The sequence below is a fragment of the Octopus bimaculoides genome, chromosome 4 (genome assembly GCF_046866305.1).
Source record: "Octopus bimaculoides isolate indiv1 chromosome 4, ASM4686630v1, whole genome shotgun sequence".
Lineage (NCBI taxonomy): Eukaryota > Metazoa > Mollusca > Cephalopoda > Octopoda > Octopodidae > Octopus > Octopus bimaculoides.
This window is the reverse complement of record NC_142931.1, coordinates 94907989-94934009: the sequence shown is the minus strand read 5'-3', so window position 1 is coordinate 94934009 and position 26021 is coordinate 94907989. Positions and strand designations below refer to the sequence as shown.

Here is a 26021-nt window from a genome sequence, read left to right as displayed (position 1 = left end):
ATCAGTACACGCATGGTTAAGATATATAAAAATAAACAAGAATCAACCTACCACGATGTAGCCATCACAGTAACGATGACTTTTGTTCACAATTATATATCCCTGAAAGAGATTTGAATTTATCCAGTTGCATCTCGGTAACATGTGCTTATACAGAATGATATTCAGCACTGAATATATTCTAATTAATTATAATATAATATAGGATAAATTCTTTATAAGAATTTATCAAGTAGTCAGCGTGAAAAAACCTCATAATGAAAAAATAACGAAAAATTTCGTAATGAAAAGATTCATCGTTTCTCCATAGATATATTTAAATATATATAAAAAGGGCATTAACTGTGTATTAATACCTCACGCTATCGAGGGACTAAATAAGTAAAAAAAACTACCAAAAATAAGTAACATATTTACCGAAAGCGAGGGAATGCAAGTTTTCAAATTTTATCTCTTAAAAACATTTAACTCAACGGTAGACCACTGGTTTCTCAATCAAATACAGAAAAAAACTGTGAAGTAACCTGTATTCTTTTGTTCATCAGTACACGTATGGTTAAGATATATAAAAATAAACAAGAATCAACCTACCACGATGTAGCCATCACAGTTACTTATTTTTGGTAGTTGTTTTACTTATTTAGTCCCTCGATAGCGTGAGGTATTAATACACAGTTAATGCCCTTTTTATATATATTTATATATATATATATATATATATATATATATATATATATATATATCTGTTAAAATATGTGACAATTATTCGGTAGCCATGATAAAACTCCGAGTTTCAGATGCCGGGGAGGAAACCCATGCCGGCAAAAAAGAATATTTATTAACCTTATAGGAATCCCAATAATAGACTTAGTTATGTTAATGTGGATTCCTGCCATCCCCCCATAGTATTTAAAAATTTTGTTAAAAACATTAGCAAAAGAATTTCTAGCCTGTCCTCCGATAGGGACATTTTTAATAGCATTGCCCCAGTATATAATAAGGCTCTAAAGGATAGTGGATTTAACGAAGAAATAACCTATACACCTGCCACCAGTCCAATAATAAAGAAAAGGAAAAATAGAAATAAGAAAACTATCTGGTTCACATCCCCTCCTCACCCAAAGTGACCTTTAATATAGGCAAATATTTCTTAGCACTGGTAGATAAACATTTTCCAGTCAACCATAGTTACAGAAAGCTCTTCAATAGACATAACTTAAAAATCAGTTTCAGCTTAATTACTAATTTAAAACATATAATCACACACAACACACAAAAACCACAAAATGAAACCAGCTGTTCATGCAGAGATAAAATCTTGTGCCCGCTAAATGGAGCTTGCATGTCCGAGACCATCATTTATGTGACCACCATGGACTCTATATCCACTAAGGACACAGTTTTGATGAAGAAATACGTGGGCCTTACAGAGGGTAATTTGAAGGCCAGATTGGTGTAGGGTTTACACCTTGAGCTTCAGGTACTGGGATAAAAGGAAAACGACCAAATTATCCAGTCATATATGGTCCTTAAAAGATAAAGGTGTCAGTTACAACATCCATTGGAAGATCTTAACCAAGTGTAAACCCTACACCAACGGCAGCGGGAAGTGCAGTCTTTGTGATATGGAAAGATAGCTCATCTGGAAAGACAGCTTAGACCCCGCCACATGTCTAAATTCAAGAACTGAACTTTTTGGATCATGTCCACATGTGGCTAAATATTTGCTACGTTTTTGGTTCCCCCGAGATTACTGATAGGACTTGCTTTCTATATGGTGACTATGTACAAGCTTTTTATCTCTCTATACTTTTTATTTAGATTTCTTATATACTTTTTATATATATTTTTTTACATATTTATAGAGATAATGTCTTATATATTTTTTACACATATTTTTTCTGAATTCTCCCTTCCACCCTGCTTTTTACCTGTGCGTCTATAGACGTGTACATAGAACCTTCTGTGTACACTTGTGGATGTGTGCAGGTACATGCGCATATAGATGTGTGTGTGTGCATGCGAGAATGTGCGCATATAGACGCGTTTTGCTCTTATATCTTTTTCACAATTTTTTACACTTTTTTCTGTATTTTGCCTTTAGCCCTGTTTTTTTTGGGGGGGGGGCATGTGTGTATATTGACATGTATATGAACCTTTTTGTGCGCGTGTGTATGGGTGCGAGCATGTATGCAGGTATGTTTATATGTTTTGGCGAATGTGTTGGTGAGCATGTGTGTGTTTCAAGTGAGGGTGGCTGAATATATACATATAGGTGCATGTACATGGGTATACGGGCGTGCATGTGTATGTATGGACATTCACACTTATGCGAATACTATGAACATTTTTACTCCCTTACCTTTACTCCCTCCCGTCACTTAGCCGTCATTCTAATAGCTCTTTTGTCTTAATAACGGTCATTTTTATAGCATTTTTTCGATGGCCCGATCACTGAAGAGATGGCAGCATGGGTTTCCGCCCCAACATCCGAAACTCGGAGTTTTATCATGGCTACCGAATAATTGTCACATATTATATTTAGATACTTTGCTCTATTTACATAATATTGAGATCTCTTTCATTCTTTTGTTGTCTTACCATTTCTATCAATATATATATATATGCCAGCAAGGAAAGCGGACGTTAAACGATGATGATGATATATCCATAAATATATATCCATATATATGTATATATATCTATATACATATATATATATATATATATATATATATATATATATACATACATGGCAGTGAAACATGGGCTGTAACTGCTGAGGACATGCGTAAGCTCGCAAGGAATGAAGCCAGTATGCTCCGTTGGATGTGTAATGTCAATGTGAATACCCGTCAGAGTGTAAGTATCTTGAGAGAAAAGCTGAACATTAGAAGCATCAGTTGTGGTGTGCAAGAGAGACGATTGCGCTGGTATGGACATGTGGTGAGAATGGATGAGGATAGCTGCGTGAAAAAGTGCCACACCCTAACAGTTGAGGGAACCCGTGGAAGAGGTAGGCCCAGGAAGACCTGGGCTGAGGTGGTGAGGCAAGACCTTCGTACATTGGGCCTCACAGAGGCGATAACTACTGACCGAGACCTTTGGAAATGTGCTGTGCATGAGAAGACCTGGCAAGCCAAGTAAGATCGTTGCCAGTGCCCCTGGACTGGCTCTTGTGTGGGTGGCACATGAGATGCACCATTTTGAGCATGGCTGTTGCCAGTACCGCTTGACTGGCCTTCGTAGGATTTTCGAGCGAGATCGTTGCCAGTGCCCCTGGACTGGCTTGTGTGGGTGGCACATAAAAGACACCATTTCGAGCATGGCCGTTGCCAGTATCGCCTGACTGGCCTTCGTGCAGGTGACACGTAAAAGCACCTACTACACTCTCTGAGTGGTTGGCGTTAGGAAGGGCATCCAGCTGTAGATTGGAGCCTGGTGTTGCCATCCGGTTTCACCAGTCCTCAGTCAAATCGTCCAACCCATGCTAGCATGGAAAGCGGACGTTAAACGATGATGATGATGATACATACACACATATACACACACACACATACACACACACACATACACACACACACATATATATATACATATACTTATAAAAAATTTAGATTCAAGGTGAATATGGTACTTAAGTTTAGGCACCAGAATTAAGTATGGTATTATCCATACAATTCCAAAATAAGGTGATTAAAATCAAAATAAGCAACAAGGATATCCAAAGTTAATGCAGGACGATCGTTTCATGTGACTCCATTTATTTAAGCAATGTGAACATTACATTAAATGTAAAATGCAGAGCAATCCTCAGCTGCACAAAGATATAGAAATTTACTGAAATTTCATTTCAACAGGATATATTTTTGTAACTACATTTCAACTCTCCAAGTGGAAAGGAAGAATACAAAAACTATTTTGACTCAGCCAGACCATACAGGCTAGTAATTAATTTTAAGCAGATTTTTAACTGTCACTGATTTTATTTATTTATTTTTTTTGTTTCATCTTATCAGACCTAGTGATTCAAAGCTTAAGAGGGCACCAGCCTTTTCCTTATAGGGAAAGGGAAAGGGGTAAACAATATACATGGATGATATGGTTATAAAGATTCTTTGGGCTTAGTGACAAACTACTATAGGTTGGGGGGTTTTCTCTACTAGCAGACCAGTTTATAATGGAGCAGAAGTTTTAACATAAGGCACTTTGGTCAAAAGTATATAAAATAAAGTTGCTATATGTGTACAGATACAGTATATGTTTATTCATAGTTTTCATTAATCAGAATAATGTATCAGTATTGTTTTGCATATGCTAAGTATTGGAAAATTTGAGATACCAATATTTGCTTAATTAATATGTGAATAAATAAAAGCTAATTAATAAATTAATAAATTAATAATGAAATAAGAAATAAAAAGAAATAGTATATAGTAATGTAACTAATCAATACATGCAGTATGCAAAAACCATTTAGTAGTATTAATTTAAAATGCTCTGGTAAAGTACATTTAGACTTATTTACACCAATATAAAGAACTGTAGATAAGATGTGTAAAAATTAAACTTATATATCTAATATTATTTAAAGGACACATTAGAGATAAAATTTATTTTATAACTAATGTAAAGAATTGATACATAGGATTTACATGGTTTATAATGATGGACTCATCAAGGTTTAAGAAACTGATAAAATGAATGGTTGGAATTAACATAGAATACAATGGTGAACTAAACAACTAATAGAGAACATGATAATTATGTACTAAGTTAATTAGACCACATTATCTTAAATAATCAGGAACTTGTGTTAACTAACATGGGCCAAGTACAAAATAATAATGGAACAAGCATTAGATTTATTTAAGTCACCCATAAAATAACAATAATAATACTACTACAAACAATGGAATAATGGAATAGCATGAATCCTTTAGGGTCAGGCATCAAATAAAATTTTAAATGGTTTGAAGACTATTAAAAACTATTAAGAAATTTCAAAACATCCTATTCTTTTAAGTTAAATAAAGTAAAGTAAGATACACACTAAAACTAACAGCAATAGCAAAAGTGATGTGAAAAAAATTTAAGTAAAACCATATACCATCCATGGATAAAGTTAAAATTTTAGTTATCACAGGAAGATTATACATTAAGGTGGGAGATCAAAAATATGCTATAAAAGTTTAATTTCAATTTAAATATATACTAATTATAGCCTAAGATAAACATGGTAGATGTTAAAATACCACACTATATAAGTTTGCTATTTTTTTAAATATTTAAAAGTGCAAGTGGAACAGTGTACACACAATACTCTAAGATCTAATCTGTTATTAATCAGGTTAGAATTGTTTCTAAGTTTTAAAATTTCATGTTTCCATGGAACATAGTTCACATCCATATCTGCTATTTCTATACGGTTGGGCTTTTCTTATAATTTCCCATTTAAGGCTAAAAACTAGTACCACTTTCCTTTAATTCCCAAATTTTATTTGATAACGACGTACAATTTGCCTTATGCTTAAGTCTAAAAGATGACAAATGGTTATATATGCGCTGTTTCAAATTAATCGTACATCCCAAGTAAATATAATTATCAGTTATAGTACTTATTGTGCATTTATATACTACGTTTCTGGTGAGACATCGGCCTAATAACGGACAACGGGACTTATTTCTACAATTGCAACTAGTAGAACTATCAACAACACCTATATTATTACTAAGATTTAAATTATTGTTGTTACAATTATTCACATTGATATTATTTCCCCTATTATTAATTCTGTTATCAGGTTTATTATGATCACTTCTATTACTATCTAACTCCATTTCCATCGTGATATCAGATAGAATCATTCCTGCAGCATCAGGCATACTAATATTTTCTATTTCCATTTTTATGAACTAGATCCATAATTTACATTATTATCATTAGAGGTGCAACTACTATTTATTTCCATTGTACTTCCAGCATCAATACCACTATATTCATTATGTTGGTTTAAGTTATGGTTGACAGGGCTAAGGACATTGCTGTTACCTTCATAATTGCTATTGTCATTGTTATTTCCACTTCCATTTCTATAATTATAAGTAATGTTAATAGTGACATTGATTAAATTATTACTGATATCCCTATAACTGTTACCACCATTCTTATTTTCAACGATTCTGGCTAATCTTATGTTCTTTCTATTTCCCTTTCCCTATAAGGAAAAGGCTGGTGCCCTCTTAAGCTTTGAATCACTAGGTCTGATAAGATGAAACAAAAAATCAAATAAAATCAGTGACAGTTAAAAATCTGCTTAAAATTAATTACTAGCCTGTATGGTCTGGCTGAGTCCAAATGGTTTTTTGTATTCTTCCTTTCCACTTGGAGAGTTGAAATGTAGTTACAAAAATATGTCCTTCTGTTGAAATGAAATTTCAGTAAATTCCTATATCTTTGTGCAACTGAGGATTGCTCTGCATTTTACATTTACTGTAATGTTCACATTGCTTAAATAAATGGAGTCACATGAAACGATCGTACTGCATTAACTTTGGATATCCTTGTTGCTTATTTTGATACATATACTTATATATATATATATATATATATATATATGTATATGTTGTGTGTGTGTGTGTATATATATATATATATATATATATATGTATGTATGTATGTATGTCCAATACCATTCCCCTGCTAGAGATCACGGCACTCCCACATCCCTAAGCCTGCGACTTACATTGGCACCAGACATCTTGCTCCGGCTTGTCTCTGGATATTGTCAATAAAGTGGAGAAGGTCTATGAGGTGTTGTGCAATCCTCATTGGACCTAAAACTCAGCACAGGCATTGCTGACCTTTGCTCAACATGTGCGTTTTTTTTGTTTTTTTTTTCCTCCATATATTTATCTTATTTTTAGTATATATTTTTATTTTTATATATATATATATATATATATATTTTATTCGGAAGTCCTGCGGCAATGGGAAGGTGGTGAAGCATGCAGACTTGACGGGTTGGAAGCATGTAGTCAGCAACCTGCACGTAGGCGGCCCATGCTAGATATAAAGTCGTCTCCTTGTCGCCCAAGACAGCGGTAGGATTCGGTTGCTGCATGGGTGTCTGAGAAGCTCCATTTGGAGAGAGCACTGCTCACCTGGAGACTGAGGAGGTTCTAGAAAAGGTGAACCAAAAATTGCCTGTCTTTCCATATTTGGTCAATTTAGCGCGACTGATGGATGTCCATCCTGCGCTCAAAAAACAAAGAGTCTTTCATTTATAAAATCTGGACGGAACTTAAACATTTCATGTTGGAATGTGCGCACTCTGTTGGACAACAAGAGTGATTGTAGGCCTGAAAGACGCACTGCACTTGTTGCCAGCAATGGGTGTGCTTTTTGACTCATATCAGTCCATTATAAAATTGATATAGCTGCACTCTCAGAGACTCGTATAGGTGATGGTCAGCTTGAGGAAGTAGGCGGTGGATACACCTTTTTTTGGAAAGGAAGACAGAAGGAGGGGCGCAGAGAGGCTGGTGTTAGTTTTGCAGTTCGATCTGATATCCTTAAGAAGTTGGAAGAGCTCACTGTTCCTATAAATGAACGTATAATGATGCTATGGTTGCACTTGAAAGGTAAGCTGTTTGCTACTCTAATAAGTGCCTACTTTGACTAGTTGTGATGAAGATAAAACAATCTTTTATACCCAGCTGAGAGCCATACTTAGAAAAATCCCTAATTCTGATAAAGTCATTCTACTGGGGGATTTTAATGCCAGAGTTGGAACAGACTGGCAAACATGGAACTCTCTAGGACGTTTTGGAGTAGGGAAAATGAGTAGCAATGGTTTCATGCTACTGGAGTCACACGAGTTAGAAATTATAGCCATAAGTGGGACCAGACTCCATAATCCACGGGCCCTAAAGTCCATGTTCAGCGGACAGTTTAACATTTATTTTCCTCCCTGTCTGTCAAAAATGGGCGGTAGTGGCACAGTGGTGCTTTTTCGTAAGAGTCGAAGTAAAGACAACATTCGTAGACCTGGAGGGTAGACTGGTTTTCCTAGATGTCAATGCCAGCAATGGGTGTGCTTTTTGACTCATATCAGTCCACACACTGCCTTTAACAACTCAGATGGATTTCTTTCGACATCTCGAAGTATTCATACGAACATCTTGTCCTTTACTTTTAGTGGGGGATTGGAATGCTACCTTGGACATGCATCTAGACTACGTGGGGAGAGATAGGAATAGACGGGGATTCAAATGCCTTAGAGACCTGCTCAGATGCTTCCAACTGTCTGACAGGTACCGACTCAGCCACCTGAATGCGCCAATGTGGACATGGAACAACCGCATTGGATCTTCAAGATCGTATCTAGATAGAATACTGTGTAGGACAGTAGATAGAGATAACGTAGGGTGTTCACAATTCCACACAGTCAGCTACATGGATCACAAACTTGTGACATGAAAGCTAGACTTAGATAAGGCACATAGGCAAGCTCCCGGTTACTGGAAACTGAATGCGTCTTTCCCGTCGAGACAGGTTTTCAGAGACCAGATTAGCACGCTAGTGAAGAGGGCTTTGATGGGAGCCATCATCAACAACAAATGGTGGTTTGCCCTCAAGAGAGCAATAAAAGCTGAAGTGATTAGGTATAGCAAAGCGCTAGTGATAGACAGGAACAGAATAGAGGGTGACCTAGTTACGAAGCTAGGAGAGGCGATTAGAAGTTACATCCCATCCGATGTATTGGCGGCAAGTTTGGCCCTTGACCAACTCTTCAACGCCAAACATGAAGGATGTGTTGTCAGGGCTAGGATGCATGCTCTAAGGAATGAAGGTTTTGGAACCATGTGAGAGGCCCAGGTGACAAAGGCACAACAGGGCAACAAAGCCAACATAGTGGCAGTGAGGTTGGCCCTCGACCAACACTTCAATGCCAAACACGAAGGATGCATTGTCAGAGCTAGGATGTATGCTCTTAGGGACGAAGGAGTTGGAGAGGCCTGAGTGGCGGAGGTGCAACAAGGCAACAGAGCCACCATTAGGTCCCTGACAGATGAACAAGGGCACAAATTACTCTAGTTTAGTCCCACTGCATGGCACCGACTGTTCAGGACAACTGGTGGGTCAGTGTGCTGTATGTGTTATGTGTTATGTGTATGATTTTGATGTGTTGTGGCATGGGTGATTGTGCGTGGGTGATTTTTTTTTTCGTGTCATTTTCTGTCATCTTGGTGTTTGACCTCATGTATTCCATTAGGTCTGGATTGTGTTTATAGCTGTCAAACTTGTTGGGGGGGGGGTGTTTGTGTTGATGTTTTTGTTTTCTGTGGATGTGTTGGTTTTGGGGCTGGTAAACCTCCCCGCTTTGTTTGTTTGTTTTTCTATCCTTTTTCTCCCCCTCCCCCGTGGCCACTTGCCAATCCTCTGTGTTGTCTTCATCTGAGGACATGTCAAAGGAATCAGAGTGTGGGAGGGGAAGGGTATTGGGGTCTATTTCTGTGTGTGTTGATTTTGCTGTTGGTGCTGTTTGATGACAGTTTGGATGTGGTGTTTGGGCTTTTGGGGGTGGGGTGTGAATCTTTTTCGTTTTCTCTTCTTCTTGTGGGGTTGTTGGTGGTGATGGTGCAGTATGAAACCAAAAAGGAAAACTTCAATTATCACTAATTGTGAATGAGGGTGCTGAGTAGCACCTATATTGCTAGAAATAAGAGTTAAAACCCTTAGAACTGCAAGGAAGCACATTTTCATATACTGACAGAGGAGATAACCATCTCATAAGCAAAGTTAAATCACTGTACTAGACTAGTTTTGCTTGTAAAATGGCAGGCTTGTCAGCAGTGACTACTCCATCACCAAATGGTTTGGCTAAATCCAAACTGTCAGTACATATATTTTTACCATATATGTTTATGGCTGAGTTAGAGAAAAGCTAATGTGAAAATTACAGAATTACATAGGCAGTTATATGCAATATAAAACCAAGGATTTTAACTCTTATAGGTCCTACCCAGCACCCTCAGTCACATTTAGTGATGATGGAATTTTTCCATTTTCGTATATATATATATATATATATATATATATAGTATATAGTTGTATGAGTAGCTGTGTGGTAAGAAGTTTATTGTTCAGTTCTACTGCATGACATCTATTATAGCCTCATGCCAACCAGTCTTGTGAGTAGATTTGGTAGCTGCAAAAGAAGGTTTGTAAAAGATAGTCCTCAAATATTATTTAATTAAAGCTGCAAAATTCATCTGGTTGAGAAATGGATTGGTCTGGTTATGGAGAAGAAGCAACGAGCAAATTTCATATCTGTACATTTTCTGATTTTCATTCAAATCATGTAGTACCCATTTATTGAGATTTTTTGATTTTCCAATCGTGTGCAAACTTTTCTGGCTAACTTGAAGTTTTTTTTTTCAGTTCTCAAATGGTTTTACATGGATCTTTCTCAATGATGGTCTTTAATTGACCATCATTAATGACAGATAGGTGTCTACTATGCTCACTGCAAAATTGTTTAAACCATTTTCGAGCTTACCACTCACTGGTCATTTCCTCACCAAATGTTTTGTTGATATCGCGAGCAGTTTCAGCTGCTTTACATCCTTTTTTTAAGTTGAATAGCAAAATTGCTAGAATATCACACTTTGACAATTCCATTTCAGATGATTGTAACAATGGTGAAAAAAATATCAATGTTAACTTATTGATGCATTTGGGCAAGTCTATGTCTGTATTATCAGAAAATTGCAAAAAATGTTTAAAAAAATTCAAAACTGCAAAAATCTGGCACAAATTCTTCATGGTTCAAAGAGTTGCTTACTTTTTACTCAACCTAATAGTAATTAGTGTCAGTGCATATATTTATATGTATATTTTTATGTAATCATTAGTAAGTTTTCATATCTGTATATTTACATATATATTTGTATATAAGAATATGCATTTATATTTATACACACAAGCATATATATACATACATACACACACATATATATATATACATATGTATACATAGGTGTGTGTGTTTTCAATGTGCATGTGTATGAATATGCATTGATTAAAGTGTGGAGTCACTCTTTATTTACCATTACTTATAAGTTTGTTCTAACCCAGATTGTTAGCAAGAACTACAATCATATACAATTAATATTCATTTTTATATGAAGCATTTTTGATTGGGCAGTATTTTGTCTTAGATGGTGAAAAAAATTTATCTTTAGAAATTTTATGTTATAAGGTTTTCTTTAATAATCAAATAATATTGTTAACACAAATTAAAAAAGGAAAAAAAGTTGAAGCAAAATATAAACAAGTTTTCATAACAATACCTTCTGTATTCATGTTTTGAACATTTTTCAGTTGTCAAATAATCAGAGATATCAGTGTTATTGTTCATGTTATGAAGAAAACAAAATGTCAGGAACTAGTTTAATAATGTACCCATAGCATGCATTTTAACTAAGTGGAACTATAAAATTTCAAAGACAAACTATTTACTTGTTTACAAATTTATACCTCAAAGGAGTTAATGACACTTATCAAAGAAGGATATTTGCTATCTTTTTTGCTGTTAGAATTGAAGATGGCAGTGAAAATTGCAATAGTTACCAGTCACCACACAGGAAAAGTAAAACATTTGATATTCATTATATATATATAAATGGGGAAGACCAGTTTATGGGATTACCTTAGGTTTCCCGTCCATAAAGGCTTTAGCTTTATGGTGTCTCGTCAGATCCCAAAAACTTGTTAGCCCATGACCTCTTAAAAATATTTTTAGGAGGTAATGAGCCAACAGATTTTTGGGATCTGATGATATGCCATAAAGCTAAGCCCTTTATGGACGGGAAACCTAAGGCAATCCCATAAACCGGCCTTCCCCATTTTTAATATATACTGCCCTAGAGTGTGCTTCTTCTTTCATATTTATGTTTTTTACAAATGATACACACACACACACACATAATTACTTTCCTTCCCTACCTTATAATGTCTTTACTTGCCTGCCATCATTTACCTTCAAATTTTCAGTTTGTTCTTTAGACTATTTCATCAAACTTCTAGTACTAATAAGACAAACATTCCTTTCATTGTAATTTTTACAACATATGTAAGCACCCACTTCTTTTAATGAGGCATTCCTATTGTTTTCCTATAAAGGTGCAGGTGTGGCTGTTGTGGTAAGAAGCTTGCTTCCCAACCACATGGTTCTAGTTTAGTCCCACTGCATGGCACCTTGGGCAAGTGTCTTCTACTATAGCCTCAAGCCAACCAAAGCCTTGTGAATGGATTTGGTAGATAGAAACTGAAAGAAGCATGTCGTATGTGTGTGTGTGTGTGTGCACGTTTGTGTGTCTGTGTTGGTCCCCCAACCATCGCTTGACAACTGATGTCGGTGTTTACATCCCCATAACTTAGTGGTTCAACAAAAGAGTACGATAGAATAAGTACTAGGTTTACAAACAATAAGTCCTGGGGTTGATTTGTTTGACTAAAGGTGGTGCTCCAGCATGGCTGTAGTCAAAAGACTGAAACAAGTAAAAGAATAAAACTTGAGAAGTGAAACTTTCTTCAATAGTTGAATAAACTGTCAGGTGAAACTTAAATTTCCAGTCAGTACAAATATTGCTCTGTGTGTGTGCACATGACTTTTCACCCAGGTTTCTATGGCTTGGATAATTCTAAAAACATGGATGTTTGCATTATATTTCAAATCTGAAAGTAAACTATTTCTTTGAACATGATTCTTAATTATGAAAGAAGTCTACATATTTGAAAAAAAAACTGCAGTTGAAGTTAGAACAGTATTCTTTGTCTAAAGAACTAAAGCAATATCTATAATGAATTTTAATTTTTGAGCTATAATACACACACACACACACACACATAGATACATAAGAATAGGGTGGACGAAGTTCAGTGAGTTATTACTTCTGTTAGTGACAAATGGCCTCTCCCTCAGAGTGAAAAGCAAATTGTATGATGTTTGTGTACAAACAGCTATGTTACATGGCAGTGAGACATGGGCTATGACTACAGAGGATATTTGAAGGCTTTGATATTTGAAAGAAACGAAGCCAGTATTATCTTCTGGATGGGTAATGTCAGTGTGCATATATAACAGAGTGTGATTTGAGAGAAAAATTGGGTGTGCAAAGCATCAGATGTAGTGTGTAAGAAAGACCAAAGGCATCCAGCTGTAGAAACCATGCCAAAACAGACATAGAGCTTTGGCAGCTCTTCAGCTGGCCAGCTCCTGTCAAACCATTCAACCCATACCAGCATGGAAAATGAACAATAACTGATGATGATGATGATGACAACATAAGATGCAAATATATGGTTGATATCAACAAAAGTTTATTTTTCAAACAGCTCAAAGGAAATAATGGAATGAAAGTCAGTTTTATTAATTTTCATAAAAGCAATAACTGTTAGAATGAATGACGGTAATGAAAAATACAACATCAAAAACATATGTGATATAAAAAGATTAAAAAATAAATCGTCTCCAGTAAAAATTAATCTTGTGTTGAAAGATTACATTTAGATTTAAAAATACAATATATTTTGAAATTAAAAAAATATCTCTAAAGATGAAAATACAAATTTGAATTATTGAATTTTGGAAAACTATCATTCTTTAATTGTTTTATTAAAGAGCTACTATGTTAAAGTATGCCCTTAAAAATTGTTGTTTATACTTTTGATTGCCAGATACTTTATAGACCTGGACATTAATGAGATGTTACCATGACATAATGGGATACAGATAAATGAGATAGTCTACTATTGATTTTGCCATCTCTTGTCAATATACATACCCCACATCAAACAGGCTTCCAAACAATATCTATTTACCAAATATCATCCATAGACATTGTTTGACAAGAGTTTATGGTAAATGCTTTCTCAAAGTGTCACACAGTGGGAGTGAACCTGGAACTTTATAACCATACAGCTACACTTTCTGTTACAATGATTCTCATGACAAAAGTGTTAAGTTAATCATATTATAATTCAACCAAATACTGATATCACATTATATTCTCATCTTGGACGTATTGTTGACATATTTTGATCAGCATTCTCTCTAAGCATCTTTAAGAGATATTTCTGAACTAGGCTTTGGATTGGGCTTGGCATATTTATTCTACCAACTCACCACGAGCCTGCTGCGCCAAATGACAATAGTGTTGCATTTTAATATTTTAAACATGAGATTTAATTCTCCTTTTTTTTTTTTTATGTCAGGTCCATGTTGATTGAACATATCAACAACACATCCAAGATGGGCATATAGACCCAAAAATGCTATAAACTCACCATAAATTTATTTCATAAAAATATATATGAACAAAATAATGATATACAAGAAAACAATATGAAAAACTTGGTAAATCTTAAAGATAGTGAGCTCTATATCTGATAGATAATTTCAAAGGAATAAATGGTGATTTCTTACGATAGCTGAAACTACAAATTTGTATGGTTAAATCAAACACAATGTGTATTTTATTTACTTGGACGTACAGAAGAAAAAAATAATCAACTTAAGCAAGATTTGAACCTATTTTGTAGAGGGATGGAACAAAATAGAAAGCTTAAAAGTATTTTACTATCTTGGCTACTCTCCTACTTTGAAGGAGAATAATATTATTTTCAAATTTTGGCACAAGGCCAGCAATTTAAAGAGAGAGGATAAGTCAATTACATTGACCTCAGTACTCAACTGGTACTTAATTTACCAACACCTAAAGGATGAAAGGCAAAATCAACCTTGGCAGAATTTAAACTCAGAACATAATGACAGATGAAATGCCATTTAAGCATTTTACCCAGCATGCTAATAATTCTGCCAGTTCACCACCTTCTTGAAGGAGAATAATATTAAAACATAATGATGTGTCACATTTGTTTCCAGTAAGTAAAATATAATTAAGAAACAATTTCAATTGAATATATAAACATCTTACATATCTATTTCATCAGGAGAATGTGTCCATTAATAGTAAAAATGAATAGGGAAAGTTTAATAATCTAAACATATAAAATTCAGATATAATTTGAAAATATCATCATTTCCAAATAACTTTCACTCCAGTTTCAAAGACCCGTGGGAATTATATGAAATCATTGATAGGTAATTTTATTATTAGATTAAAAAAAAGATAATAATAATAATAATGATTCTTTCTACACAAGGCCTGAAATTTGCGGGGAGGGGACTAGTTGATGACATTGACCCTAGTGTTTCAGTGGTACTTAATTTATGGACCCTGAAAGGATGAAAGGCAAAGTCAACCTTGGCGGAATTAGAATTCAGAACATAGCAACAGGTGAACTACCGCAAAGCATTTTGTCCAGTGTACTAACAATTTTGCCAGCTCGCCACCTTAAATAATAGTAATAATAATAATTTCAAATTTTGGCATAAAGCCAGCAAGTCCAGGGAATAGAGTAAGTCGATTACATCAACCTGTGGCTAACTGATACTTATTTTATTGAGCCTGAAAAGATGAAAGGCAAAGTTGATTTTGGTGGAATTAATAATAATAATGATAACAATAATAAAGATAACAACCCAAACAATAATAATAATGGTTTCAAATTTTGACACAAGGCCAGTAATTTTGGGGGAGAGGACTAGTTGATTACATTGACCTAGTGCTCAAATGACCCTGAAAGAATGAAAGGCAATGTCAACCCCAGTGGCATTTGAATTCAGAATGTAAGGTTGGAAGAAATGCAGCTAAGCATTCTTTTCTAGTGTGGTAATGACTCTGCCAGCTCACCGCCTCATTAATAATAATAATAATAATAATAATAATAATAATTTCTTAATTTTACATGGCACCTTGAAACTAAAAGGAGGGGAATATAGAGGTGATGTTATGGTAGGTCCTTTCCCAAAATTTTAGCACCAAAAAAGTGAAATTGCTTCAAGCAAGAATCAGCATCAGACTACAGTTACAATTGTTTTTTTTTTTATTACAAGAAATTGAATATGTTTTAGAGTAAGAAACTAGAAAGATGTGATATATTTTTATCAAAGATAACTTCAATACTTCAATGAACATATTCTCATTAAAAAATTACCAATATATTATAGTATCCAGTTCATACACAATAATCTTTCTATCTTCTTTCACTTGTTTCAGTCATTAGACCGTGGTCATGCTGGGGCACTACCTTGATGAATTTTAGGGCTTTGTGCTATAAAGTATGTGTAAATAGGATTTTGTATTCTTTATTTTGTTCCCAAAGTGTTAAGAAATTAAAAATGATGGTTTCTACTGTGAATGAAGACCAAATTTCCAAGGCATATCATCACATTATGGTATCTGTTATATTAGAAATCAGTTTTTTCTCTTTTTAAACTTATTTTTAAAGATCAAAATATAAAATCCATAAATATAAGAGTTTTATAAGTAATGTTTAAAGTAAAATGATTGCAATTTATCTGTCATATTCCTAATAATTAAGCAATTTGATACAGGTTGGTTATCTAATTTTATGGTGAATTAGGATATGAATCAGGAATACTATGGAAATATGATTTGATTAACTATGCAGTATAAGTATATTAACAAGATACCTACTGTTTTTTTATTCTTTCTTTTTAATTGCTTTCTTATGGTTTAAAATACATGTATATAAAAGTATAATTAATGCAATTAGTAAAAGTTGCACAAGTACAATACTAATGCTATAGTGGAAATAGTTATAGAACCATTGCTTTGTAATGGTATTTTTTCGAGTAGCCATGTCAATCTGAATTCCTCTCATCTGATAAAATGTGCTAATTATTCCAAAAATATGAAAAAGCTGATGACTATGTAAAACAATATCAAAATATCCAGGTTTAAAACGCTCTGGGAAATGTGAAACATACATTAATACTGCCATAAAACAGTACAAAAATTGCTTTGTGTGATAGAATTTGGAATAAAAACGTTCTTCAAGTGGAGTAAATAAAATAAAAATAGGTATATTGTCAAAAAAATAAGGCCATGAAAATACTCCAATCCGAAAAATTTGTTCATACTTCCCACTAAATCGCGATTGGCAAGAGAAAAGAGTTGACAGCAAAGCACTAAAAAATGCAATAGGTAGGTACCATTTTCCAAACCAAGTGTACTCAAGTACTTCAGGAAATGCATAAGCACGATAAGCGATGGAACTTCCAAAGCTATAAAGACTTACAGCACCATAATCTATAAAAAAACAGATGTGCCGAGCATTATTAGATAAAGAAAGAAACATATGAGCCATTGAACTAGCAAAAGGAAAGAGAATACATGTCACAAGGTAAGCAATCAGAGGAGAGTTATAACTACTTTGTAGAAAATCTTTGCTGTATGTTTGACAAATTGTGTACAGAAAATATAAAGCTGGCAAGAAATGAGTCCAAAAATTAAAAGTTTCATTAGTTGCAGTGAATATACTGCAAACACACTGAAATATAGTGCACTCTGGGTAACGATATCCAGTGAGAATAAAATTTTCACGAAATTCTGTAGGAATTTGTTCAACAGAACACAAGGGTCCAAGAATCCTTTGAAAGACCATCATTTCTAAGTTTCTATGTCTGATCTGAAGTTAGAATAAAAAATAGAACATTTAATTACTACTGAGAGACCTTATTTTAAAATTAATTTTCTGTAAAAGAAAACAAAAAAGGCAAATTGTCAATTGGCAAAAAAGCAAAACAGAAATTTATTTTAATTTGGTGAAAAAAGTAAGGTTAAATCTCTCAAGAAAATAAAGTAAATGAAAAAAAGACTACCAAAATAGTCATTTCAATATCTATCAAGTCATTTCAATGCCTATCAATCAGTTTATAATATTTACTAGAAGTGGGAAAGCATTTAATACTCAAATAAATATTATAGACTTGTTTGTGAAACACCTGTGTTCTGAAGAAGGGGTTAAACCACAGATTATTCCATTTATGTAATCTACTTAGATTTAGTTTTTTTTTTGTTATCAGTCATAACATCCAATTTCAAATTAGCAGTTTTGTTAATATTAAATGAGGTAAGGCAATTCTAATTGTTGTTAAACATAACGCTCTTAATTATATTCCTCTTATTAGTTACAGGCTGTTCTTTTGAATCACAATGGTTCAGATATTTGCTAGAGAAAGGTACCAAGGGTATTTTGATGTTTAATATCCTTAACCTAAGAGATTCTATTAGTATCATTAGGCACTACAGTTCCCACAGTTTATGGCAGTGTATATTCAATTCAGATACATGTGACATTGAAGTCTATATCATTATTGTTAAATTGATTTACTTCGTTATCATAATCATGATCTACGGTATTAACATGTTTGTATGTAGTGGGATATAGCTACCCAACCTTAGGTGGAAAATATTTATACTATTGAGAATATACATGATTTTATCCATATTCACTGCTTTATTGTAATACATGACACTCTAAGAAAAAATATCCTTATTGGCAGAGAATTTAGAAATTTTAGGTGAAATACCCCTCACTATAAATTTGATTACTATTTGAGTATGATTTGAATAGTTATTAATATTGTAAATTCTCATTAGTTTTGTGGTGTAGTCAATTGAACCCCAAATTTAATTTCAATGACGTATAGAGAAAACTTGCTATCCTATGGTTATTACCAACTGTAATAGACAGTCGTAAGTTTATTATGAAATTTAATAATTCTTCTAGCTGCTAAATTAGTATCAAGAGTAACTGAGAACTTTTCATGGCATAAATAAGGCTGTGTTTGAAGAAAGTCCCCTGCACTTTCAGTTTGTAGGAAACATTTTCTTCTATTGAAGTACTGTCTCCCTCCTTGCAACCTGCTAGTACTTACATGGGTGAGTATTCATATGCTACATTATATATATATGTGTGCATGTGTGTCTCTCTCTCTCTCTCTCTCTCTCTCTCTCTCTCTATATATATATATATATATATATAAGTACAAAGTACATAAGGAATTAGAGAATGAACAAAAGTTTAATCTTACAGCTGTTTTGGCCTAGCTTTGGCATGCCCCATTCTATCCGAATAGTTCCTGCTGGAGTGATTATCGGATGAAATGCTGAAATGGGGGTACATGCACGATTCGCTAGTACTCTTCAGAGATTCACAAAGAATTTCATACAAATATAGAGTAAGAGGTAAAAACAAAGGTGAAATAGAAACAAAAACAAAAATAAAAATAAAGATAAAAATGAAAATAAAAATAAGGGTACAGCAAGAAAAAAATAATAATAAAAATAAATAAATGAAAAATAAAAGTATAACATAGAAAATATAAAAATATATAAAAACATAAAAATATAAGGCACATAAAAAGCCTACAAACAGTACATGAGGTCATACAAATAGCTATAGACACTCCAATACATATATATGAGTCCATGTGCATAACCATACTCAGATATCCCCTCACTCACATGTATACATATACAAGTATGTATACACAGGCATTCTACTACGTACGCGGTTCCTGGCATCAACGCTATCTACCGTGTTTTGAAAGTTGAAAACTCCCCCCTTTTACCCGCTCCCATGCTGGAGCACCGCCTTTAGTCGAGTAAATCGACCCCGGGACTTATTCTTTGGAAGCCTAGTCTTTATTCTATCGGTCTCTTTTTGCCGAACCGCTAAGTGACGGGGACATAAACACACCAGCATCGGTTGTTAAGCAATGCTAGGAGGACAAACACAGACACACAAACACACACACACACACAAACACACACACACACACATATATATATATATATATATATATATATACATATATACAACGGGCTTCTTTCAGTTTCCGTCTACCAAATCCACTCACAAGGCTTTGGTTGGCCCGAGGCTATAGTAGAAGACACTTGCCCAAGGTGCCATGCAGTGGGACTGAACCCGGAACCATGTGGTTGGTAAGCAAGCTACTTACCACACAGCCACTCCTGCGCCTATATATATATATATATATATACATATATATATATATATATATATATATATATATATATATATATATATATATATATATATATATATATATATATATATATATATATATATATATATATATATATATATATATATATATATATATTTCCACATATAAGGCAACCTTTAAATCCTAAAATTTACCCTAAAAATTTGGGGTTGTCTTATACAACCATTCTAAATATCAAACTTTGAATTTTAAGTGATTTTATAAATAGGCTAACCTCAACCTCGGTGCGATAAACATAGACATACATGAACAGATTAACAAAATAAGAAAAAATTATAATATAGGTAATAAAAACATTTTTACTTTATATATATTTGGCATATCTTCATAATAAATAGCCTGTTCGAGATATAATTCTATTTAATTGAAATCAACTTTTATCTATGCAAGCTTGGCAGAGAAAATGTAAACATCGAGTCATCATTGCACTTACAGTAACCTTTATCTTTTGCTAACCTTCCAAAAATTTTAATGGTAATGTACAACTGTAATAATAACATTTAGAATAACATATTTATATTTTTCATAAAATATCTATTATCATTTGGTGGTAAATAACACAATTTGGATTACACACAACCTATATTTTGCAATAAAATTATTTTACAGTGTAGTTGCAATTGAAACATAAGACATTATAATTTTTTAAAAATTTCTTATCAAGTTAAATAATATTAATAAAACATCAAACCTGCCACATGTATTTATCTAAAAACCCATCAAATTCCTCACAATCATCAATACATGTTTATAAAAGTTTCTCATACATATTACAAGATTCATCACATATGCCATCATCATAAGGATTCCAGTCTGGTTCTGCTGAATCGATTTTGACTTCGTTGTCACTATTGTACAGAATATCATCTTCGGTACCATCCATGGCATTAGAGATACCGTATTTTTAAAAGTAATTTTACCACATTTTCTACTTTAACTTTGTCACATGCCTTTATAACAAAATCACAGAGAACATCAACTGAGACAGCACACATAACTCCACCATTTGTAAAAGATTTTTCTCCACTCATCATTCAGTCATTCCATTGCTCTCTCACATTATCTTTAAATGGTTTGTTTAAACTGACATCAAGTGGCTGCTGTATAGAAGTCAAACTACCAGGAATAACAGCATATCAGTATTGGTTTTGGATAACTGGGTTTTAGTATTTGCTGTTACGTGGCTACAAAGCATATCTTAAACCAATAAACTGCGTACGTTTCATATGCCACTGCCACCTGTTCCAAATATTCTCAATCCATAATTTCACACCAGTCTCGCCCATCCATCCTTTCTTGTGAAAATGAACAAAAACGCCAGGAGGAAAATCTATTTTGGGCTTTGTTTTACATTTAAAAATAACCATGGGTTTTAATTTTGTACTCTCGGCCATGCATGATAATACCACCATAATCCTCATTTTCTCATATCCTGTGATTTTAACATGTACTGTTTTTACTCCCTTCAAATCTACCATTTTGTTACCCAGCATATCAAAGTTTAATGAAGTTTCATCCATATTTCCAATATAAAACAATGGAAACTGATGCCTTTTTCTCAGTTTGAAGATGAACTGGTGAAAAATGGTTACTTTGTGATCAAGATCTCTTGGAAGTTTATGGGTGATTTTTGTTTTCTCCCTTATTACCAGATATTTTCTGTTCATAAAACAATTGCACCAGCCTACTGTTGCTTTAAAATTTTTACTTTCTTCTTTATATGATTTAGGGCATAAGATATTTTTCTATTTTACAATGTAGCCAACTTGTCTCTGTTGGAGTACCCATTTTCCAACTTCAGCCAATGAATGCTTCTTCTCATAACACATTTTTATTTTTGCATCTGTTAATTTTTCCTCATTCTTTCTCAACTCTTGTACCATCTTCTCAGTAACACTGAATGTTCTAGCACCAGCACAATTGTTCGAACTTTGGCTACTGCTATAACTTTCAATTTTCTTCTTTTTGCTGGTGGTTGCATATTGGTATGGGTATAAAATAATTATAAATTTCACTTGACTAGACAGTTTGTGATTTTATATGAAGTATAGGTAAATGGTTACTTATACACCAAGCTGACTGTCACTGTTTAGAACATTTCAGTCACATGAACCACTATTATTGTATTGTTGTTAGCAGATGTTATGATAGTGATAAAGTTTTGATAAAGAAGAAGAAGCAGGCTCCCTTTTAGGCAACGTGTGTATGAAAAGACATGATATAGAAACAGATTTGTTATTTCATTTATTTAATTTCTAAGGATATAGTAAGTAAAAAAAGAAAAAAAATTGCTACAACATCATCTTTACATGACCAATATTTCTAAAGATACCTGTTCTTGCAAAAGCTAGCCTGTAGACAAATAGTTTTGTAATTTATCAGTCATCTTATACTACAGATATGAAATAAATTCATGAAATTTTTTACAAACTTTGACCTCGTTTTATCTAAAGGTTGTGGAATTATACGGTATATATATATATATATATATATATATATATATATATATACAAAATGGCTGATAGTTAGCAAGGTGAGACACACATAAGAAAGAAGGAAACAAAGAACCACTGATGAGGTCACAGAAGTGTGACGAAAGAACTCTGGCCGAAATAAGATTAAGATTAATGTAATATAAAGCTGAAGCAAATTAACACCAAATATACAGTGTGTGTGTTTTTATTGGCTAAACTGGCAATATGACCATCCCCAAGTACAACAATATATATATATATATATATATATATATATATATAATCCAAGGATGGAATATATACATTATTGAGCTCTGAGTGAAGTTTATTCTGGAACATCAGTTTAGTTTTGGAATTTCGAAGAAATGTAACTCCAAGACAAGGTTTTGTTTGCTTTCTTTCAGTTGCATAAGAAATAAGACTGATTTATCTAGCACTCTGCAACTCTTATGACTCTGAGAAAGACATAACGAATATCACAAAGACAAACAATGACACAGTCCAGGAGATGCCAATTTCCTCACTGCAGTTACTCCCAAGTGTCTTTTGCTTGGCCTGACAAGTTGATGTTTTACACAAAAGGAGAGGAACTGGAGCCCATTTGAATACATGTAGTCTACATTGTGCTTCCAAATTAAATGGTTAAAGACAGTTGAATGTAACTTGTTGAGGTCATAGGAGAATTCATGAAATTTCAAATTGGAAGTGTGAATCTTGAAGCATACAAAATGTTAGGAAATAACAGCATATAAATATTAGGTTGTAAAACCCTTTTTGAATAGTAAATTCAAAGACTGCCCAAAGGACTTAAACCTGTATTTCCTGTAGACATGACAAGCATTCTACCGTTGGAGAAAAAAATCTTTTGAATTTGTTTATCCATTTTAGAAACTTTATTCTTTCCAATGAGAAATGTATGTTGTTGATTCATAAGAACTTACAAGCTTTTAAGTTAACATGAAGGAACTCTTTTCTGAAACAGTGGATCTTGAAGCACACAAAGCACATAAATATTTATTTAAACATTTGAATAAAGCAATGCATTTTTAGGAATTTTCTGCTCAATCATTACAGGAGTGAGCCAATGTTACTTAAAAGATTTTCAACAGTATGTTGTAAGTTAATAGTTTAGTTTCTGGAATAAGTAAATTTACAGATGTTAATAAAAATACTTACAAGTTTTTTTAGGGTAAGTTTAATATGATCTGTTATTCTTGCAGCAATGACAATCCTTGCAGCCATATTTAGTACTTTCTTCCAAAAAAATTAGTTTGGGCTATATATAAACTCTTAAAAACTCTAAAAAAGAAACAAAAAATGTGTAAGTAGTTTTGAATCAAAATATATACATTTTAAATTGCAGGTGTAATCTATCACATTTTCTGCACAGTACGTTATAAATAAAATGGTAAACCATTAAAACAAAAATTACATGGAAATAATGAATGTTACTTTAAAAAAAATTAGAGTAAAAGTATCACAGAGACATGTATTCTACTACAATGCTGTACTTCATTTGAAATTGCTAGTAGAAAGCTTTCTAAGAGCAACTAAATAAAAACAAAATCAGCTCTTGTTTTTTTAATTCTGAATCACTATTAGTTATTATAGTTTCATTTGAACTACACCCAGCAATAAGAGAAAACATATAGTTATCAGAAAATATCCACTAATTTTAGCAAGCAATTCATAGATTTCAATTCATCTCTTCTCTAAAAACTATTGTGCAACTGACACATCAGATGCATTGGTTTCTACTTAATTTACTAAAGATATCTGTCTCTACAAAGAGAAACATATATTAATTTAAACTAACAATCATTGTTCTTTTCAATAAATATTTCAAATTATCAACTCTTTTTAATGGTTTATCAACTGTTGTCACAGAACACTGAAATCCTTTAAATATTGATCTTTTTATGCTTGTGTTGAGCATACAATATTGAGTCTTTATTAAATTTTTTTCCTAAACTTTTTATTATTGATTTGATTTGCAGAAAGGGCCAGTAATCATGCCCTTTGCAAAGACCAGAAGCTACTGCAGTCGTGCTTTGTGATGTGAAAATCAGAGGCAGAGAGTTTCTTGTAAGAAAGGATGGTTAGAGAGTATTCTACAAAAATATCAAGTTGTTGAAAGTGTATACGGAATGATAATGGCACAATCTCACACTGAAAAGTAAAAGGCAAGTAAGGCTGTTGAATGTAGACAATGCATAGGATAGAGAGCATCTACCTAAAGGAAGCCCAACAGAGACACAAGCCATGCAAGTGGACAGCAGTATGGTAGATAGAGTAATTAAGGATGTGGAAGTAGGGAAAGCAGCTGATCCATCAAGAATAATTAAGATTCTTGAAATATCTAGCAAAGTAAGGTACTGGCTAGTTACTCAAATTGTAAATACAGAAAGGTGTTATGCCCAGTGATTGGTATTGCAGTACCATTGTAAACTGCTCCAAGGCCAAAGAAGATGCATTAGAGACATAGGCATCACACTGTTGGACAAATTATAAAAATAAGTATTGCTGTAAAGTTCTGTAGAAGGGGCGACAAGCACAGTTTGACCATGCAAAAATCTACATTTTGCTTGATCATTTTTATGACAAAATACATTTTTCTGTGCATAATTATATACCATTTGAAAGCTCTAAATGTGAACTTTGTTCTTACATGCTTTTGATCAAGATCAAACACTTACATATCATCCCAGGTCCTCTCAATCACTCTCATATTTCCATTCATTCATGTTTGTCCCATTTTTGTTTTTGACTGCTACTCTCGTCTGCATTTCCTGCCATGAGGTAGGCTCATCTGGAATCCTTGACAGGAGGAGATCCAGTTTTGTTTTACCTACATCCACACCATGCAGGTGACCCAGGCTTTTTGGAATGATATTGGAGAGTTGTGGCCCTGTGAAACCCAAGCTGTTGCAGTACTTAGTTCTGTATCTTGATGGCAATGTTGGGATCTTTAGTACTGTAGTGGTAGCTAGATAGTTGAATGATCTCTCTTGCAAGAGAGAATATAAAGTAATCTCTCTTTACTAAGTTTCTTGAAGCATCTGTGTCATGAGACATGATTCTTAATTATTCAAGAAGCTTAGCATTTTTCTTGGAAGTTTCTAGAATGTCTAGCGTTCCATTGATAAAATCAGCTTGCTAACCCTGCTCCTTGCTTCTTAGTTGATTAGACTTAGAGCCATTCACGTCATTGCTATGTCCGTTTATTTCTCTATGCCACATGACTGAAAGTTACCACTTAGCTGTTATTTCTATATTTCCTATCTCTGAACTTTCTTGCATAGATTACTTCATTCAATTAGATTCTACATTTTGATTATGTATCATCATCAACAGTAAATAAAATATATTTTTATGTAGTAAATATATAGTTCTTGAATTTATTCTTCATCTCTATATGTTCATATAATAATATACACACAGCCACATCAACGCCTGGTACTGACTATATATAATCACCACATAAATTGGTGACCAACCAACATGGATCCCAAAT

General features: G+C 33.5%; 1 protein-coding gene across 9 annotated transcripts in view; it reads right to left on the bottom strand.

Annotated features, from left to right (window-relative positions):
- Nucleotides 1-13368: 13368 nt before the first annotated feature.
- LOC106881414 (membrane progestin receptor gamma) overlaps nt 13369-26021 on the bottom strand; it is a 118332-nt gene continuing 105679 nt past the window's right edge. For 8 of the 9 annotated variants that reach the window (XM_089351037.1, XM_089351038.1, XM_052967270.2 and 5 more), the window contains 2 exons: nt 23684-23806; nt 13369-17626 (listed from right to left, as the gene is read on the bottom strand). In XM_089351037.1, the coding sequence (XP_089207163.1) occupies nt 16640-17626; nt 23684-23749 (1053 nt within the window). In that variant the 5' untranslated portion in view covers nt 23750-23806 and the 3' untranslated portion in view covers nt 13369-16639. Of the gene's footprint in view, nt 17627-19034; nt 19145-23683; nt 23807-26021 lie in introns of those variants that run through there. The other variant, XM_089351039.1, reaches the window with a different exon arrangement.